The sequence below is a fragment of the Biomphalaria glabrata genome, chromosome 3 (assembly GCF_947242115.1).
Source record: "Biomphalaria glabrata chromosome 3, xgBioGlab47.1, whole genome shotgun sequence".
Taxonomy (NCBI): Eukaryota; Metazoa; Mollusca; class Gastropoda; family Planorbidae; genus Biomphalaria; species Biomphalaria glabrata.
Genome location: NC_074713.1, coordinates 48,042,565 through 48,065,158, shown reverse-complemented (window position 1 = coordinate 48,065,158; position 22,594 = coordinate 48,042,565). Strand labels below are relative to the sequence as shown.

General features: G+C 36.8%; 1 protein-coding gene across 2 annotated transcripts; it reads right to left on the bottom strand.

The window, feature by feature from the left end:
• Positions 1-774: 774 nt before the first annotated feature.
• On the bottom strand, positions 775-7,515 carry LOC106080239 (adenosine receptor A3-like). 2 transcript variants are annotated; one of them, XM_013241562.2, is made up of 2 exons: positions 7,454-7,515; positions 775-4,473 (listed from the first exon to the last, which is right to left on the bottom strand). In XM_013241562.2, exon 2 carries the CDS (start codon positions 4,048-4,050, stop codon positions 3,004-3,006), a length of 1,047 nt encoding a protein of 348 aa, XP_013097016.2. In that variant the 5' UTR covers positions 4,051-4,473; positions 7,454-7,515; the 3' UTR covers positions 775-3,003. The 2 variants fall into 2 exon arrangements, with proteins under 2 accessions (XP_013097016.2, XP_055878444.1); XM_056022469.1 differs by lacking the exon at positions 7,454-7,515 and adding an exon at positions 7,290-7,447.
• Positions 7,516-22,594: the final 15,079 nt, after the last annotated feature.

Here is a 22,594-nt window from a genome sequence, read left to right as displayed (position 1 = left end):
GGAGGCAGTCTAGTATATTTTGGTCCAGGATGGACAGTAGCGACTTAGAAAAGTAGTATTAATAGTAAATTCAGTTAGATAATAACTTATGGGCAGTTGTTGCCAGTGGTCTTGTTGAGACATGTATTAGTTAATCTATATTTCTGCACAGTGTTACCCGCTGAGATGCGGACGTGATTTGTAATCTAGAGACTCTAACATATATTGAATACATTTGATACCGCTGTTATGCGGATAGAATTGTTTATTATGTCTTGACTCGTAGCACTAACAAGGAGTGCAGTATTATTATTATGTTGTAAAATAAACTCTATATTTGTCTGCTGAAACGGACTTAAGTCAGTTTGTAGTGTATATAATTGTCACGTGTTAAGAGTGCTCCAGGAAGCAAGAACCCAGCATTTCGCGACATGCGCATTCTTCAACATTACACCATTTAACATTCATTTACAGTACGCATATAAGAGGAATATATTGTAAAACAACAATTAATGAGTAGTTTTTCATATTATCGCATGAACTACGGAGCCTCATTACCGCCGTGGAACTCTCGACTAAAAGATTTATTTATTTTTTACGGAATTTATTTTTTTCTTTTTCATGAGGCTTTGAATAAGAGCTTGACCATTTACAAAACAATTAGACCAATGAGATAATAATAATAATAATAATATTGTCTGTAAGAAAAATTTGTATTGCAATTTGTGCATTACACCAAACAAAACATTATAACCATAAAAAAACAAAATGTACATTCACACCAGACTCATTCATAATTTACATGTGACAAAGTTTATATCAGATTGTTTCTATTTAATGATTTGATTGCCAGGGTATGTTTGTCTTTGCTATCGGTAACTTGTCATTATAAGAAATCAGTTAGGCCTGGTTCATATCTTACTTCACCTTCACTTTCACCTATCCATTGGTCTGCTGGACCGTTGGGGCACCACACAAGATCTGTCTACCTTCTTTCTCCATTCTTCTCTGTCATTTGCCTTTGATAGAATTTCATTCTGATATTCTTTCTCAAAATATTGAAACCTGCCTTTTTACCTGCCTGTGTGGACCACTTCGGGAGCGACTTTGAGTTTGTGTTTCCACACAAACTGTCTTTATAGCCTTGTTATATTTTATTTTAGGATATAAGTATAAATTGAATGTTATAATCGCAAAAGTATTTTTACAATAGAAAATTTCAAATGGAATAAATGTTGGGAAAGGTGACTTTTCGAAAAACAATTTGGTTACATCTCAATTGTTACACTTTTACTCTTATACTTTCTCATGAAGTCAACATTTTCCTAAAAGAAGTCTTTCTTTAAATAATTCTGACAAGTTCATGCGCAATTACATAGACTTTGTCGCCATATTTGACTACTCTGTTTATTCTGTTTCGTCGGAAAAGGGTAGAGGTGATAGAGTGAAAACGATTAATCATATAAGAATCCTCGCTCCATTTTATAATTATTGCTAATGATTGCATTTGACATCAAAGAAAACGGGTCGACTCGATATAAGAATTTAATACATAGCATTATATTAGAGACTGATTGTTTTGTAAAAAAAAAAAATAATTTCTTCACTATAATACAAAGAACAAGTATTTTGGTCTGTTCGGTTTATCGACCCTCCCATTTTCCCAACTGATACCCAACACATTTCATTTTTTATTTACTTATGATTTAATTTGAGATTAGAGTGTTGTGAGACAGAATATACAAAATGGGTTTCAATATCATTAAGTAGCTTATGTTATATAGATGTTCAACTAATTTTGTTCACAAACTATGATTTCTGCATAAAAATTGGACCGCACCCTCCCCCACTCACAGGTTTGGATTAGGGATAGCAGTAGATGAAATTGTCCTCCACCCCACCGAATTGACCAACATATCATAGGAAAGAAACATAATCTAAAAATTGTATTATATCGATGTTTAACTAATTTCGTCCACAAATTATAATGTCTACATAAAATTGGACCGCCTCCCCCACAATCAAAAAGCAAATGATGTTATCATCTCCCCTCATCCCACCGAAATGGCAAATATATCAGAAGGGGCGACATAATATAAAGATTTGTTAAATATCAATAATTTGTTTATAATTTGCTTATATCACATAGATATGGAACTAATTCTGTTAACAAACTAATTTCTACTAAAACAATTCACCCCACCAAATCCATCAACATACTAGAAGAGGAGTCGACATAGTCTGAAAATTGGTTAGAATATAAACTATTTGTATATATTATTTACGTAAGTAAAGGATTCGTATACAAATGGTGTGATTTCTCTGCTGAAATTCGTCCGCGTGTGGAGGGTGGGGGGCCGGGGGGGGGATAACGAGATCATCCCTACCCCCCCCCCCACCTCCACATCCGCTAGTGCTGTTACTGTTGCATGCATTGTACTGTTAAGATGTATGCATTGTACTGTTACAGATGTATGCATTGTACTGTTACAGATGTATGCATTGTACTGCTACAGATGTATGCATTGTACTGTTACAGATGTATGCATTGTACTGTTACAGATGTATGCATTGTACTGTTACAGATGTATGCATTGTACTCTTACAGATGTATGCATTGTACTGTTACAGATGTATGCATTGTACTGTTACAGATGTATGCATTGTACTGTTACAGATGTATGCATTGTACTGCTACAGATGTATGCATTGTACTGTTACAGATGTATGCATTGTACTGTTACAGATGTATGCATTGTACTCTTACAGATGTATGCATTGTACTGTTACAGATGTTTGCATTGTACTTTTACTAATGTCCTCTCTGTGTGTACGTCAGTCTTTATTGTTCAACACTTGATCTGACAAACAAAAACATGTAGGACTGTGAGATTTAAACAGCCCAAACTTAGAAAGCTTAAAACTTTGTCGAATGAAACTGAATTTCTTTCCAACACTGTTTCACAATTGCATAACTTTGAGCTATCCAATAACTTTCCTCTAGACACTTGACTCTAACTCATGTCAATATGTGGCAGCTACATATTCTCTTGATTTCAAACTCGACTCTCTCCCTTCATCTGGTCTGGGCAAATCGTGAAACGGTTCGAGCGTCACTGAGCTGGACCCCACTATCTGGATGCCTTCTTTTTGGATATTCAGAGCCTTCAGAACCAAGTGCTTCATTGCGGCTTTGATGCGGCTGTTGCTGGCAGCGTAAAGTATCGGGTTCAAGCAGGAGTTACAGTGCGACAGAAGAATCGTGCAGAGGAACAGAACGTATGGATACTTGCAGGTCCTGCAGAAGAGGCTGATGCAGTTGAAGATGTTGATGGGCGTTCTGCAGATGAACAGTGCCACGGCTAGAAAGACCAACTTGGACGCTACAACCTGTTTTCGATACCCCTTGGTGGCTCTATGTATTTCTGCCTGGCTCGCGAACCGCATATTCATTTCGTCTATTTGCCTAGCGTGTTTTCTGACCACTAAACAAATGTATGTATACACAGCGAACATGATTATATTGGATGTGAGAATGATGCCGAAGAACTGCAGATAGACCATGTGCTCCATTTTAATCACATCAATGAACCTGCAGAACGTAAGCTCTCTGTAAGGTTGAGACCAGCCGTACATTGGGATTAGCCCCGTGTTGATCCCCAAGAGCCAAATCCCGCAGTTGATGCAGTAGACCTTCCTCATCGTCATCACCTTCTGGTAGAGGAAAGGCGCCTTGATGGCGAAGAATCTGTCCAATGCGATGACCAACAGGTTGATGATGGACACGTTGGTGAGGATGAGCACAAAGCAGCTGATGAAGAGGCAGCCGTAGAAATCGCCAGGGTAGCCTATGTAGGACATAGCAGCGGACGGCGTGACAAATAACCCCACAGTTATATCCGCCGCAGCAAGGTTACAGATGAAGGCGTTGGCGGTTGAGTGCAGACTTGGATTCTTTACTATAGCCAACACAACTAATGTGTTCAGACTCACGGCCACAAAGCCAATAAGAAATTCCGCAGTGAAATATAAAGCATCTTTAAGTTCCAAAGTTTTTTCTACCCCGGCCATTTGATGTCAAGCGGATAACAATTATAGATCTTCAAGTGGTGAATACATAAACATTTTCAAGCGGGTAAGAATTATAGATCTCCTAGTGCTAAATACATGAAGATCTTCAAACGTCGAATGCTTATAAATGGTCAGTCCGTGAATGCATATCATTGTAATTGTGCATAAAGCTTAAATTACATAAATGTCAGAATTCCATCGTACCAATGTCAAAAATGTGATTAAATTGTGATTGAAATGAATGTCGTACATATGTATGGTCACAGTATCTTCAAGCTTTATGATTTCATTGAGGTCTCCTCACTTAATTGAAGTCTGGTCAGTTCTATGAAGTTTCCTCACTTGATTGTAGAAATTCAGTTTCTGATGAGCGAACGACTTCACGAAGTCATGTCCTTTTGTTTTGCTGTCGATCTCATTGTCCTTTAGATCAAGAGAAACAAAACTCGAATTAAAATAGAGACATACAGATGTACCCAACGTCATTTAGCATTTTCACAGTTTTATAGTTGTCACATTTAGAAGATGATTTAGTATTTTTTTATTCTTTTTCCTTTTATTTTGTAATGGGATCATTGTAATGATCTGTCATTAACTGACTACTTCAGGGTTCAGTTGAGCAGGCAAAATATTTTTTTTAGAAATACTTTTTAAAATAAAAGTTTCGCGAGGAAAAGAACTGTACATTTATAGCCATAGGTATCAACACTGTAAGATTTATTTTCCCTTAAAAAATTAATTAATTAATTACCACTAATCAATTAAAACACTATTGAATTTTCGATTGATTCATATTTTGTTAGGGACAATGAATAATTGTGCAAAGTCTAAACTTGATCTGAGACTGGGAAGTGGAAGAAATAATGTGTACGAAAATTGTACCAGACAGACAGACAGATTGAGCTTTTGTAATAAAATTGTGTCAAATGAAACATTTTAGTTGAAGGTATTTCAATTTTTTCACTATAATAAAAGGAAATGTAATTGTATGGACTCTAGCTTTCGTGAGTGTTTAAATATGTAAAGGTTAGGAGTGTCTTTGAATTGTGCTGAGTAATACCCATTGAAAGTCAGTATTACACTTATCTGAACATGTGAACATATAAAACTGTGCAAAACTTTCCTAAATTAGCAAAACCTTGGTTAGGTGATTAACTAGCTGATACCCGCGCTACTCTACGCTTGAAATAGCATAACAACTCTCCCCCCCCCCCCCATGACAATTTTCTAGCTCTCAAATTATATGTCAATTTTTTTGTCAACTTATAAACGAAGGGCCCCCAACCCCCTAATATTGAGTATGCACAAACACTTCTTAGGCCCATCAGTTGTAGCCCTTGATCATCTCTGCAATATAAATAGACACACAATACTTTCAAATGAAACGCTGCTCCCCGTGGAGGAAACAACTCATTGTAGTCCACTGTTTACATATTTATGTTTGTTTTGTCAGATCTAGGTCTAGAGAGGCACCTCATTTAGAATAACCCAAGCGTTTCTTCTACCGAAACGACTTTCCTTGAGTTCTAAGAGCGCATATCTATGCCTGATAACAATCTTACGCTGCTGTTGAAATAGTTGGTTTATGTGTAGGCCTATATCGCACTGTACACTTTTAAATCTATTGATTCTCTACTTGACTTTATTGAAGATGCTCTCCCGCAAGCTTGGCTATTTTTACAAAGCTTAGATCAAGTCTGTTTGTCTGTCTGAACATGTTGTTTTCTCCCATTTCCCATTCTCGGATCAAGTTAAAACTTTGCAAAATGACTCATTAAACCTGACAAAACATGAATCAATCAAAATAATAAACAATTAGTTAATAAATTGTTGGTGATTAATTATTTTGTTTGATTTCAAAATAAGGGGAATAGATTCTATTTAATGAGAGATGTGAATATAGGCTTATATATATGAATTTAGTCCCCTTTTTACGTTTTGACACGTTTCTCTCTTCCACTTCCCTTTCTCGGATCAAGTTAAAATTTTGCATAATTATTCATAGTGAATATCAATACATGAATCAACCCAAAAATTAACCAATTAGTTAATCATTTAGTACTAATTAATTAATTTTCTTTTATATTTAAGAAAGGGAGATAAACCCAGAATTTTTTTTTATAAATGTCAGTAATTAACGGTTCCTTCCCTTAAAAAAGCTTTGTTTTTTAAAGTATTCTTTTTCTATTGCTTTTTTTTTTCTTTAAATACATTCGCATTCTTGTATTCGCGTGTGTAAAACTCAAGAAGTTAGCTAATCAAGATCATCGCTAATTAACGACTGGAGAATAAAAATTATTTTATGTAGCTTGGATCCAGTTGAAAGGAGGGAGGATACGCTCCCTTACGATCGAGACGTTCGTTAAAACGGGCCTCAACACTGACCTGCGACATGGCAACCTGAGAGCATTTCGGACAAATAGCTCGTTGCAACTTCGTACGTGGCAAGAAGCTATTGGTCCCCACTGCCCACAGGTTGTTACGTTGCAGGTCAGTGTTGAGGCATTCTATGACGATTGCTCTCGATATGACCCCATAGAGACACAAACCTGTCTTAAAGACACACAGAGATAGACACAGGCCGAAATTGTGATACTGGATCTAGACCGACACATTATCTTAACAAAAAAATATATTTTCTTACAAAATAATGTATCAGTCTGTTAATAAACAACTCTAGACTTAAACTATGGTACGTTTAACATGTTCGTAAACGCTTAGATGTAGACCACAGACCTATATATACATCCGATCGTTGCGTACGTAATCTGTTAAAGTTGTAAGGAAATTTGTTCTAAATCCTGGAAAGCTCGTTTCTGTCTTAGAAAAGTAAGGATCTTCTGCTTTGTAAGTTCCGAAAGAATGCAATCACATTTTGCGGATTTTAAATAGAATGGGCTGTTAAACACAGAATTGGTCTATATATCACGCAAATTTTTGGAATATAGCCATTTCCTTTTAGTTTCCATTGAGATCATGCTTCGAAAATCCTAGATTAATAATCTAAGCCTGTTGATTTTAAACATATTATGATTTTAGATTGTACATTTAAATAGATAATAATAAATTTCGATTCTGGATCTAAAAATTGCAAAATAATAATTTTACGACGAGTGGTCTCTTATTTACTATGTACAATTACTCGGACTAGACATTATAATGATTATTATTATTATGTGTTACATAGGTTAGGTTTGAAAAATAACTTTACTACTTATAACTACTTTACAAAATAACACCTTCTTTCAGCTTTTTTGAAGTTTTTCACATTTTTTGTATAGTGTTGAGTTTGAAGTGTCTAGTCTACAATATATGTATATAGGTCTGTGATCTAGACTTATAAACACTGGTACGCTTTACATGTTAACAAACGTATTAAATCAGTCACTGTTTTTAATATTACCAAAAAAGTTCTTTTCATAGGAAGTTTATTTCCATATCATATGTTTGATTGATTTCAAAATGGGTTTCCTTTTTTTTTCGATGCTAATGGGTGCAACTTACTGGTGCGCACATGAGTGGTGTGCTTGACGATCTCTTTTCAAAGACATCCAAACGATGCCTTCTAGTACTGAATAGATTGAGTTGATTTCCATGACTTTTTCATATATTTCAGGATATTTCCGGGAGATCCTGGTAAATCAGGCTATCGCGAGAAATCTGTTATAAGTTATAAAATGGTTTAGTTTAATAATTTACACATAGAATTAGCGCGGGTCCTATGAAAGTGTGGGGCCCACTGCGGTCGGATAGGTTGCTGTGGCCTATGGCCGGCCCTGCAAAATAGCGGCGTAGGCTACGCCGCCGGTCGACTAGTTCTTTATTAATATTAATAAACACGGGAGGCTCTTTAGCAGGGGACATCAGTAATTATAATATTTATAACACATTTATGCAAATGGTTTTAGATTTTTGTTTAAAAAAAAATTTTTTTTTTACATTTGTATTGCTACGTTATGTAAGTTCTGTCTTTCTAACTACTACATTTACACAAAATAAATTTTTATATACTTTTTATAGAAAAAAAAATCTATTTAGTATGCATATAAGCTGGACATAATTAAAACAACAATTAATAAGTAAGTTTTCATATTATGACGTGAACTGCAATGGTATACAGTAAACACAGTAGGCGCTACGAAAGGAATTCTTTTTTTTTAAGGAAATGTTTTTTTCGTATTTTGAGTATTTGATTAAGAGATTGACCCTTTACAAAATAATTAGATATTCATTATAAGACATTAGTTAGGCAAGGTTCGCATCAACTTCACATTCACTTTCACCTATTCTTTGGTCTGCTGGGGCACCACACAAGATCTGTCAATTTTCGTTCTCCATTCTTTTCTGTCATTTGTCTTTGATAGAATTTAATTCTGATGTTCTTTCTGAAAATATTGATACCTGTCTTTTAACCTGCATGGGTGAACCACTTTGGGGGCCGATTTTGAGTTTGTATTTCCACACAAACTGTCTTTGTAACCTTGTTAAATATACTTTTGTATAGATTGTAGTGTTTGTTTTGTAATCCAATATTTTTTCCCTTCCATGTGAACTAAATAGTGAATAATAGTGGTACATACCAAATTTAGATATTTGGTGACTCCTAAAGGTTCAATTTCTACAATGTTGTTCATTTTTGAAGTAGAGAAATTAAGCCATTTTCTGGCGCGTCTAAAAAAAATAGAAGAACGTGAAATATCCCGTTATGTAATGTAAGCAGGGGCGGACTGGCTATATGGGCAAACGGGCAAATGCCTGGTGGGCCGGTACCAAATGGGCCGGTCTGGTCGCGACCAGAGAAAAAAAAATTCAATGCAGACAACTTAAAAAAAAAGTGACAGCAGCAAGACACAAAGGCCCGAACACGTTTTGTTGTTGTTGTTTTGTTTAATTCTTATTACAATTAATTTTGTTTGAAATTCAACAAAAATATCAAGAAAAATACACTATTCACTGTACGTATTATCATTTGCAAATCGTTAGACCGTACTTTCTGCTATGCAAGAGCGTCATGGACTGATTTGATGTCTCCGAGGTTGTGTTTGGCTTAATCATTTTGCTGGTCGGCATGGGCCTTTGATGACACTCCCATTTTTTTTTGCTCCTTCCCTCCCCCGTCTTTTAATGGTTCCAATGAAATTTAACCAAAAAGAGGGATGAGAGAGGTTAAGTTAGAAAACATTGATATAACGCAGTAAAAAAAAGCGCGACAATTAGCTCTTTAACAATACTTAATAGAAATTAACTTAAACACATACACACAGCTGCGAAATTGCAAACCACCCAACTTATTCACAGCTCAATATGGGTATAAACTATAAAGCTCTACTTTCTGCGATTTGAAAAGGAAAAGTAAGTTTGTTTTTGTTTATTTTTAATTACATAGAACTAAAAATACTACACTTAAGGCTTACAAAAAAAAATATTTAATTAAAAAATAAATCTAGATCTAAATCGATTTTTACGCTGTTATAATTAATGGCAAACTTATGCTTAGCATGAAGTCATTAATGATGAAATTATTACAATAATTACAACTAGTCGACCGGCGGCGTAGCATATGCCGCTATTTTGCAGGGCTGGCCTTAGGCGCCTGCAACCTATGCGACCGCAGTGGGCGCCGCACTTTCATAGGACCCGCACATTCATAGGGCCAGCTCTAATTCAAGGTGTAGAAATTATTAAATTAAACCATTTTATAACTTAAAAGAGATTTCCCGCGCCCTCCTGTCGATTTACAAGGAGCACTTTCATAGGACCCGCACTTTCATAGGACCCGCACTTTCATAGGACCCCCGCTTTCATAAGACCCGCACTTTCATAGGACCCGCGCTTTCATAAGACCCGCACTTTCATAAGACCCGCACTTTCATAAGACCCGTGCTTTCATAAGACCCGCACTTTCATAGGACCCGCACTTTCATAGGACCCGCACTTTCATAGGACCCGCACTTTCATAGGACCCGCACTTTCATAGGACCCGCGCTTTCATAAGACCCGCACTTTCATAGGACCCGCACTAATTCAAGGTGCATGAATTAATTAATTAAACCATTTTATAACTTAAAACAGATTTCCCGCGCCATCCTGGCGATTTACCAGGAGCTCCTGAAATAGCTAAATATACGAAAAAGTTCTTAAAATATACGGAAATATAATATACACGAAAATTGTCATTTTGTCATTCAATATGAAAAACGCCAATCTTACGCGCGACATTATGCATCAGCCGTAATTGTGTAATCTGGTGAAAGAAGCTTCTCGCGCCTCAAACTAATGAAGAATTACTTGAGATCAACAATTCTCAAAAATAGATTGAAACATTTGGTAATTCTTGCTATTAAGCGAAGCGTGATATATGTAGGAAACAGAATTATTATGATATACTTTATGACTTATCTACACGCAAGGCTCGTAAAGTATTTCTGTACGTAGAAAAGAATGAATAAAATGCATAGACGAATTTATTTTGTAATACAAACTCTTAAATTTCATTTATTATCCGTTTCCCTACTCAAACTTGGCCCCGCGAAATCCGTTTCGCATAGGGCTCTACTACGGGTAAGTCTGGCCCTGCTATTTACATATATATATATATATATATATATATATATATATATATATATATATATATATATATATATAAACATATATATATATAAACATATATATATATATATATATATATATATATATATATATATATATATATATATATATATAGTAGATTGCTTAGATTAGTTCCTAGTCCAAACCTCCCGCTGGACAAAGGGGGATGGGAGCGGGCAGAGTTTGATACATTTAAACGACAGTCCATCGCGCAGCCAGTCATCCGTATATATATATTGCGGAGTGTGGTAAAAATCCCCCCCCCACCGAAAATTTATGACATTCCATTTGTGGGCCGGTTTATATGGTAATGCCCGGGCCGATTTTGATACCCAGTCCGCACCTGAATGTAAGTACTAGATCCACGGGCTTCTAATTAAATAGTTTCAGGTCAATTTCATTTTGTTTCTGTAACATTTCATTCAAATGGCCCGCGACACGAGTGTCGGAAATTATAATGGCCCGCAGGTCGAACTAGGTTGGGCATCACTGATCTACATCAACATTCACGTCTGTTGATTTTAATCATCTTACGTATATTTAAATGGATTGATTACTCAGATCTTTTTAGATTATGCATCTAAAAATTGTAAAATAATATTTATGAGACAAGATGTTGTATTACTAGATCTAGTATAAAACATCAAATTAAATGTTACATAGGTTAGAGTTTTTTTTTTTAATTTACTTATAACTATTCTACAAAACCACGCCCTGTTTCAACTTTTTTGAACTTTTTATCACGTTATTTTGTACTGTTAAGGGATCTCCATGCACAGTGTAGATATAGTATATATTGGTCTGTGTGTGTAATTAATCTCTCGCAACGAAAATTAAAAAATTATATTCTGTGACTGCACTAAGCATTTCATGGAAGAGCCGCATTTTGGCGACCACTTGACTCAGAGATAGATGAAAGTGATGATGGCTGGAGAAACGATGTCAAGGTTTGGTAATTAATAGCTTCTTTAGATAATCGAACTAAAACTTAAATTCTGACTCAATGAAAAATGAAAGGGTAGAGAGTAGAGCCAGACGAGTTTACAATGAGTCTATACAGTACTAGACTTTTGGGCGATTAACGTTCTAGAGACCTCAACGAGCCTCTTTTTTAAACGGATGTTTCGTATGATTACTGTGGAGCCTGTAACGCTGCCACTATAAATTTTGAGTTTGCATTAACCCTTTCCATTACGTTTAAAAAAAAATACTCTGTGACCCCTATCTTATGCAGTTATTTTGTCATTAAATTTTTGGTGCATATCTTATGAATAATTTTTTCTTACATTTGAATAACAGCATCTAACTTTTAATACAGCCTGTGGATTTTAAGTGATTTAATTTAATTTCTGTCATATAAGTATGTATATACAATTATTACTATAATCAAGAAGCATTGTCGAAACATTTTTAAGCAGGTTGTCATGTTGATGCATGTTATATGTCTCCTTTCTTTATGATCAAACTAAGTAGAATTAAAAAAAAAAAAACTTTACTTACAAGGTTTATATCCACTTACTCTATTTTTCTGTCTGTCTGTCTGTCTGGTAAAAGGTTTGTACTCGTTATTTCTCTCACAACCTTTCTTGGGTTAAGTCGAAACTTTTCACACTTTTTTATTTGCATAGACAAGACATGAATCAATAAAATTCTGTACTGGTAGTTATTTTGTTTGAAATTAAAAAGGGGAAGTAATCCTTCAGTATTTTCAGATATGGCTAAATATGTAGGATTTGGTCCCCTTAGATAATTGTGCATATTCTTTTTCACACACACATCCTCGAATCAAGTTGAAACTTTAAACAATTATTTATTGTACCTAACAAAATATGAATCAGTTAAACAATTAATCAATTAGTCGATTAGCTATTTGTAATTAATTATTTTGTTTAATATTAAATTAGATTATTGAGTTAGATATATATAGTTTGCAATGTAGAGTTCTTCCCTTAGATGAGCTATGTTAAAAAAAAAATTTTGCTTGTTTTCTATTTGATAAGCCTACCAGGCAGGACAAAGAGTTAATCTTTCCCTGTTATTCTTTAACGCAAGACTCTAATTCCCTTCTTGTTCTTTTTCGGTGGCAGGAAGCTTCTCTACTATCTAGATCACTAGATTGTTTAAATTAAGTTATAACCATAGCCGACAGACCGAAGGCCATCATGTCTCCAAGCAGTTGGGAAAAAGTGGGGACAGTTGGAGAGGCTCGCCCAGAACCGAGATGCCTGGAGGAAGCTGGTTGGTGGCCCACGCCACAGAAGGGAACACAGGCAAAGATGATGATGAAGATGATAGTATATAGCTCCTCATTTGTGGTCCAATACGAACATCACATCATCTCATAGGAACCATAAGATGGTAATGGCTTTGAAAAGCCGGCTGTACACAGGTATGTGAAGGTTGAGTTTGATGCAGTGTTGTCCGATTTTGTTCTCAGCTTTGTTTGTGTTTGTGATCTGCGTTATTTGCGGATGGTTAATCTTCTTTCAGTGGCGTAACTAAGGTGGTGGGAGTGGGGGGGTGCAAATTTGAAAATACCCCCGGGCAGGGGCGTAACTAGGGATTTGGGGGCCCGGGGGGATTGACCTCTTTGGGGGCCCCTTGCATTTTGACATTGGACATATGACATGGGATAATGTACGCAAAAATATATAAGCCCCAAATCAAATTGGTTCAGTGTATCAGTAAACTTAACAAAAAGTAATCAAGACTCTTTTAATGAATAATACCTTTGTTTATTAGTTAAATAATGCACAAGTGACAAATCTAAATTGATATCGCTTCACGTTGTGCATTCTGTGCAGCAAAGACATCTATAACATCATCTACATCGATACGTTCTAGTATTTGTGACTTCACTGACAATTAAGCCATGATAAGCCTTTCTTGTGTCATTGTGCTCCTGAGATAGCTTTTGATGAACTTGAGCTTTGAGAATGATCTCTCGCATGACGTAATGGAAGTGGCCTGAGTTAGCAGTATTCGGAGGAGGTTGCAAAGTTTGAGCACACGTAATTACCATATGAAGCCTGTTTCCTCAATATGTCTATTGGTGATTGTATTACTGGTTTGTTGATGAAAAGTGCTCGTGCATCAATGACATCATTGAAAAAGCGATTTGCCATTTATTTCATCATACAAACAGGAAAAGTAGCACAGTTTGTCATAAGCAGGTCTTCATCTAACAGGTGTCTTGGTTCAAGAAGAAACCCAAAGGTATCCATTTTCTTTCCAGCCTTTGAAATCTGTCCAGCACTTCTGTCGCTACACGTTTAAATTGCAGTTCTATTGACAGTCCTACATTAGAACTCAACTTCCCATCAAGTCTTTTCTTTCTTCTGGTTGTTTTGATTACAGGGAATCCATAGTATTCACTACCTTCTTTTGCTTTTTCGATGGATTGGGTTTTTGTCAGTTTCTCATCATTTTGCAGAAAGCATGAAAAGGTACTAATTTCTTTAGCAGCTTCCCGTATATGCAGTCCAGACTTTAGTAGTTTCTTCTGAACTATAGTAATTGGGCGCAAGAGCTTTGACCAGAATTCAAGATAGGCAAAAAATTCTTAATTTTCCACTGCATGAAGAAGATTCTGTGCTAATATTATATGGTATTATGTCATTGTTGGTTGTTTATGTTTTCTGCGCAAGCAAAAGGATTCAGAGCATACAAAAGTGGGAAAGATCCATATCTCGTTATGCTCAAGTATAGAAATACTCCGATAAGTGGACTGCTGTATTCACCATCACAACTGCTGACGGTAGAAGACTCAGGGAATCATTCCAACTGATCTCAAACTATTGAAACCATCGGTAGCTGAAAATGCAGAGACATTACTCAACGAACGACAGACGAAAAGCAAAGTGAAATACAATGCAAAAGCAAGACTACCTAAAGATTATTCTGTCGGAGAGTTCGTCTAGGTCAAACATGGCAGAAAGCAGTTGTCATAAAAAACATTCAGCACCCAGATCTTACATCATAAAGACAAACGGAAAAACATACAGAAGAAATTAACGCTTTTTGAATAAGAGTTTCGATGAAGACATCTCTGGGTACTATGATACCGATGGAGACAATGAACTGCAAACTATTGGAACAAACGAAATTGACAGTTATAGACCAACGTCTAGAGAACTTGTTGTGCCAGTCAAGACAACCAGAAGTGGACGAATTGTTAAAGTTCCTAGTAGACAGTGCCGGTCGCAGTGGGCGCCGCGCTTTCATAGGCCCCGCGTTAATTCCAAGTGTACATTATTAAATTAAACAATTATAACGTATATAAAATAACAGGGTTTTCGCAACCTCCTGATTTTTCATGGCCTCCAGGAAATCTCATGAAAAGGCAAAATATACGATACAGTCCTGAACTTTTTTTGAATTTGGGTGGAACCGTGGTCGAGAGGTTAAATGCGCTTTAACTTGGCTTGTCTTGGCTACCTAGAAGGGGGCTCGAGGTTCGACACCCGACTCGGGCAGAGTTGCGTTTACTGAGCGCCTAAAGGCAGCACGGAAAACCAACTCCTAGATACCCCCTCCCCCCCACCGGTCCACAAATGAGATTGGACCAAAGCGCTCTGAGCATGCTATAAGCATGAAAGTAGCGCTATATAAAAGCTATAATAATAATAATTTATTCACATCTCCTGAAGAATAGACGAAATTGACATTTTGGGGTGCCAATAAATAAAAAGTGGCATTGCGAGCTTTCATTTGATAAAAATTTATTGCAAAGACGAAAGTAGGCCTATTTTCTAATAACAAAAAATAATTTTGACATTATGCTTATCCCTACCCAGACTAGGCCCCGCGCGATCCGTTTCGCATAGGGCCCCGCAAATGCTAGGGCCGGCCCTGCTAGTAGATATCACTATTAAGAACTTTAAAAGGAAGGGTGTGATAATAACTTCAATAGGAAGGATGTATTAATATTATATGATATTACGTCATTATTTTTTTTTATGTTTTGTGCGAAAGCAAAAGGATTAGATCATTAGATGTAAATAAAAAGAGAGGTGTTTCCATTGGATTGAGGAAAGATGAATAAAGGGGTAATAACTCGAGTGTGAAGTTTAATTCTGAAATTATAGACGCCAAACCCGAATAATGGACAATTTTAGCATTGTTAAGAATAACTTTTAGTTATACTCGATTCTGTAAATTTTGCTTCAAGGTTAATTAGTGTAGCCATATAATACTCGCCATTTAGATCTATTATTAGTAAAGGTAACAAGATACCTGGAATTCGCTGTATATCATGCAGTTTTATTCGTGGCAACAAAGTTTAAAATGGAAAGTAATATTGCATCTAAAAAATTGATCTCTGCGGCAAAAATATTTTTAAAATATCTAGGTTTAGTCTTTGTGATAAATTTAATCCATAAATGTTGTTAAAAAAAGACACCCGTTGACACTATTTGTCAATCAAATATATTAATTTATGTATTTACAAATAAATTTCGGACACCAATTTGGGGACCCCCCAAGGTGGGGGCCCGGGGGGATTTTAAAATTCTCCCCCCATCCCCCCCTTAGTTACGCCACTGCCCCCGGGACTCCACTTGAGGGGGACCCCCCAAATAAGTTTCTGAAATTTGTTTTTACATTAAATATTACGGCATTATCTCATGTCATGGTGTCTAATGTCAAAATGCAGGGGCCTCTAGAGAGATCAAGCCCCACGGGCCCCTCAAATCCTTAGCTACGCGACTGTCTCCTTGCATTGTACGGCTTTACTCCACAAGGATCGATCATGATCGAGTATTTCCCAGTCGTTAATGTCAATTTCATACTAGTGGAGGGAGCTCTTGTGTTGAGAATGTTTTCCAGCACACAGCTCCCCATAAGAAATCGCTCGCTTTGGGGGGGGGGGGGGGGATGATTTTCAAGAAATACGGACTCATCTTCACTCCATCGCAGACAGGACATTTTTGCAGTGGCATGGATACTTAACATCTATGACAGAGGTCAGATTTTGAAATCTGGTTTGTGGTCAAACTAATTTACCTGCTCAAACTAATTTACCTGGTCAAACTACTTTGCCTGGTCAAACTAATTTACCTGGTCAAACTAATTTGCCTGGTCAAATCAATTTACCTGGTCAAACTAATTTACCTGGTCAAACTAATTTACCTGGTCAAACTACTTTGCCTGGTCAAACCAATTTACCTGGTCAAACTAATTTGCCTGGTCAAATCAATTTACCTGGTCAAACTAATTTACCTGGTGAATCTTTCTAAGCGGATATGTAAGGCGTTCAACTTTTTCATTAGGCGGGAACATAAAGGTCCAGGACCCTTAAGCATATATACAAGTGATGGAAGGACTACAGCACTGTAAACTTTCAGTTTCGTAGATGTGCCAAGTCCTCTCCTTGTTGAGATGTGTTCTTCAAATCTGCCAATGTGGGCACGTGCAAGGCCGGAAGTCAACCACATCATCTAGGTTAACATCTACCGCTGTGGTTCTACCACATCATCTAAGTTAACATCTACCGCTGTGGTTCTACCACATCATCTAAGTTAACATCTACCGCTGTGGTTCTACCACATCATCTAAGTTAACATCTACCGCTGTGGTTCTACCACATCATCTGGGTTAACATCTACCGCTGTGGTTCTTCCACATCATCTGGGTTAACATCTACAGCTATGGTTCTACCACATCATCTAGGTTAACATCTACAGCTATGGTTCTACCACATCATCTGGGTTAACATCTACCGCTGTGGTTCTACCACATCATCTAGGCTAACATCTACCGCTATGGTTCTACCACATCATCTAGGTTAACATCTACCGCTATGGTTCTACCACATCATCTGGGTTAACATCTACCGCTGTGGTTCTACCACATCATCTGGATTAACATCTACCGCTGTGGTTCTACCACATCATCTGGGTTAACATCTACCGCTATGGTTCTACCACATCATCTGGGTTAACATCTACCGCTATGGTTCTACCACATCATCTAGGTTAACATCTACCACTATGGTTCTACCACATCATCTAGGTTAACATCTACAGCTATGGTTCTACCACATCATCTGGGTTAACATCTACCGCTATGGTTCTACCACATCATCTGGGTTAACATCTACCGCTATGGTTCTACCACATCATCTGGGTTAACATCTACCACTATGGTTCTACCACATCATCTAAGTTAACATCTACCACTATGGTTCTACCACATCATCTGGGTTAACATCTACCGCTATGGTTCTACCACATCATCTAAGTTAACATCTACCGCTGTAGTTCTACCACATCATCTAGGTTAACATCTACCGCTATGGTTCTACCACATCATCTGGGTTAACATCTACCGCTATGGTTCTACCACATCATCTGGGTTAACATCTACCGCTGTGGTTCTACCACATCATCTGGGTTAACATCTACCGCTGTGGTTCTACCACATCATCTGGGTTAACATCTACCGCTGTGGTTCTACCACATCATCTGGGTTAACATCTACCGCTATGGTACTTCCCAAATAGACTAACATCTTTACATTTGCGAGTTTTTGGTCATCTATGAAAATGCGTGGTTCTGTGACTATTTTATTTGTTGAAGGTTGTAGCACCACTTTTTTTATTGATGATGAGGTCAAAATCTTTGCAATCCTTTTTTTTTTGAATCGGTAGCAAGTTCTTTTGAAGCATTAAAATCATAGTCATCTGCGAATAGCGGATCAATGAAGCCGTAATTGACTTTTACTTTTGGTCTCGCCTTAAGTCTTTGTGTATTCCGTAAATGTAATAAAATGAAAGTTCAGTTCAAATTTGTTGAAAAGAAATTAGTTTAAGCTTTGTTTTATTTGGACTTGCTCTCTTGAAGCGACAACCCAACATCGAAGACTGTCACCACAACAAGTAAATTTAAAAAATCTGGAACTAAAGAAACGAAGCAATTACTGTGTTTAAAAAAAATCCACAAATGTCATGTTGAAAAAATTACATGACTTGTAACGTTGCTTGTTAACTATTAAAAGTAAGCATTGACTTTAAATAAGATATTTTAAGTTATATATTTTACGCAGGGGAAGACAATTAGCATAGACAAGTAAGAGATCTATCGATTAGTAAAATATCTATTTTGATGATGTGGAGATTCTATTGTATCTTATTACCTTCAGAATGCGAAGGGCTAGTCTTTAATTGTATATAATAACATCTTACACTATTATTTTACGTCTAAAATGCAGTCTTATGTAGTCCATAAGACTTCATGTGGTGATTTAGTTTAAAAAATAAATACATTTATACAGTTATTAGACACTAAAGTAATATATAGATATATATTAAAGGATAATTTAAAAAAATGAGATTATAAAAACAAGAATTTTCAATACAGTGCCAATCACATATCGCTGGTGCTTGTTTTGATGAGTTTAGAAAAATCGATAGAAATTCACTTTGTAATCTCCCTTGTCACAAAAAGACACATTTATTCCAATTATAAACTTACATATAAATCTACAAAAGAGTTTGTTTGGAGCTAGGTTTGTTGCTGTTTTCGCCGAATCACGAGACCTGCTCGAACTTAGTAGAGCCTCTCCAGTACTTTTGTGTACATAATATCCTTATGTAATTATTCTGTTTAGTATACATAAAGGCCTATACATAGAGTCTTTACATAGCCACGTAATGATGATGTGATGATGATGTGATAATGATGTGATGATGATGTGATGTTGATGTGATGATGATGTAATGTTGATGTGATGTTGATGTGATGTTGATGTGATGATGATGTAAAGCACACAAAGAAAAACTTAATCTCTCAAGCGGAAAAGTTTTACGTCTGCCCTTCTAGGTGACATTTCATTGGTTAAGATTGAAATACTAGTTCACATACATTTAGATCTATATAGTCGATCAATGTGTAAGCGTGCTGAAAGTACTAAGTAATTGAGGCGGCCCTTTCCTGCGAGTCTCGAGATGAATCCGAATCAAAATTTAATTTACTTCCCTTGTGCAATGCACATGTGCAAAGTTAAAATCCATTAATAGGCTGCTAGTAATCATTGAAAGAAAAGATTGGGTGGAAGGCTATTCATAAAACTTTATGATGTCGTATATTTGAATGAACAAATGTGTGATGAATAGTCAATTTGTATAGTACATTAAAAAGACATATAACTTTTATTACAATATAGAAAGAAATTCTACTTGAAATAAAATGAAATAAACTGATATTTGAAACAAATCACACTAAAAACACGTCTTGACACTCAAGCATCCTGGAGTCGCTCAAGACAGCTTACGTCAGTGCCGCTTATCTTGCATCGTTCACACAGCTTAGCCACCAACCAATCGCTAAATTCTTTCACCGTCACATTAGAAACACACACACACACACACACGCGCATACTCCATAACAAGTGCGTGCTGTGAAATTTACGAAATCAAATGGTTAATTACACATCTATATCAACCAATGGTCAACTCGGCTTGTTGGCGGGCAGCTCTGCGGGCATTGACATTTTATCACAAGTGGACATTGTCCTGAACTGTTTCCTGATTCACCTCCTAAGTCTTCTCGGCATCATCACCAACATCTTGAACATCATCGTCTTGTCCAAACATAGTTTCCAAGAGACGACCAACATCCTGTTACTATCCCTTTCCGTCTGTGACTTGCTGTGCTCTCTGTTCCAGCCGGTCCGTAAAGTTCATTGCATTGCTGAAAGATTTCACCCCGTGTTCGGTCTAACCCTGAAATCATTCACTACAGTCTATTTTTTCTTATTGCCTGACATTTTCGTCTCGGTAAGTATCCTACACACCGCTGTGATATCAGCCGAGAGACTTGTGGCTGTTTGCTTCCCTCTACACGTATCTCGGATCTTTACGCCATGTCGCGTTAAGTGGACCATTCTATTCATTTACGTTTACACTATAGGCCTGCTTTCTCCAACCCTCTTTATATCTGAGTTGACATGGGTGTATGATAACAATTACAACACTACAAGAGGGAGTGTAGCAATGAGCAGATTCTACGCGGACCACTTCCGGGTGCTGAACGAGTACGCCAGTGGGGTGACGCCACATTTGTTCATCTCAGGTCCGGTGATGTTGATACTTTCCTGCTCTGTCGTGACTGGGTTCAAACTCATCTTTGGACGGAGGAGAGTTCTAGCTAATATGACAACGTCGGCCACGTCAAAGCAGACGAAAGAAATGAAGGTCGTGAGGATGTTGTTGACTGTTTGCGCCGTCAACGGCGCCGTGGCAGTGCCCACCGTGGCCATCCATTTGTTTCTGTTGTATTCAAACTTGCTCATGTTATCAACGGGGCTACTCACCTACGTACTGAGGAGCCTGACCATCGTGATTTATCAGCTGATAGTGACCATAAACTTTGTGTTCTACGTCACCATGAGCTCAAAGTTCGCCAAGACTTTAAATAAGATATTTTGTGTTACGCAGGGGAAGACAATTCGCAAAGACAAGTAGGCTAATGAATTGGATCTGTTTTAGTATAAAATAAAAATAGTGTGACCCTTTAATGCTTTGTTTTTATTTAAACATGGTTTGGATGTTTCTTTAGGGTTAAAAATTTTAAATTTTTGCCGAACCTCCCGTAGGATGGGGGGGGGGGGATTGGGCGGAGTTTGAATCTATTACCATTAAAGGGGGGGGGGGGGGAATCGGGCGGAGTACAAAAGTGTTTCATTATTCAATCTGAGATTTATTAGTTTTAAAGAGCAAAATAATCGCTCTATACTCTATAAGATGTATAAAGAGGAATTTTCTTTTTTTTTTTAAACATATTTTAAAAATATTTTCTTGTTTGTGTGACCCGTGCAGAAATAATAAAAATCATTGTAACTTACTCCTTATTGTATTAAACTCTTGTTAACAATTGCTGATCAGAGATTTAAGCTATTTTGTTTCCGTTAGCTGTATATTCTTGTGTACAACTGTCACGACCCCTGGCGGAAAACCATATGTCTTAAAAACAATCTTGTAACTTTCAATAAATATTTGAAGTTATGCCACCATAGTTGAGAAGATGTTCCCGGGGTCATACCCTGACCGCTGCCATTCCCAGTTTTTCTGCTGGAGGTTTGGACTAGGAAGTAAATTATGTTCAACTCTGATGGAACATCCGAAACATGTCAAACATTTTACAAACATTGTATCACCTGCCATACAGAATCTTAACAAAAATATCAAGAACATAAATAGGCAAAAATACTTTAATTAAAAATTGTGTCACATTTAAATATGGGCGTAGAAAGGATTTTTTTTGGGTGGTGGGGTCTTCCCTGCGAGGGGGGGGGGAATTTCATTTCGGGAGAATGAACCCCAAGATCCCTCCCCGGCTACGCCCATGCCTGTAAAGCACTAAATCATTTAATAAAGTCTAATCTAGGTCCTGCAAGATCTAAGTTACACAAATACATTCTGAGACTAACGACACTTAATTATATTCGCATGTTATAAGTTCTGTTTGGGTTCCAGGCAATCATTACAAATTGGTCACTGTGTCAGGCTGTTAAGTATGTTGACATACTAGAATAGAAATATCTTTACCAATATGTCGACTTCAAAGCCATTTAGCATTCGGTCAGGATCGTCGTCAAGATGTTCAAACCCAATCCGCCAGCATCCTCAGACATCTTGCAGGAGGATTTAGGCAAATCTGAATCTTTATAATCCTATAGCGCTACATAGGTCACTTGTACATAATGTTTCACAATAAAAGTATTCAGAATTCTGAATGCAATTTGTTAAAACTACGAGGGCTTGAGTATCCAGTAAATTTTTTGAACTTTTCTCTTTCAAGGACCAAATAATATTTATCCTGACGATATAATATGAAATATATTAAAATCTACAATTCAATACCAATAAAAAATTTGTTGAAATATTCTTAACTTCTCAAAAGACTATTCAGATTTCTTACTTTAGAGGTGAGTGCAA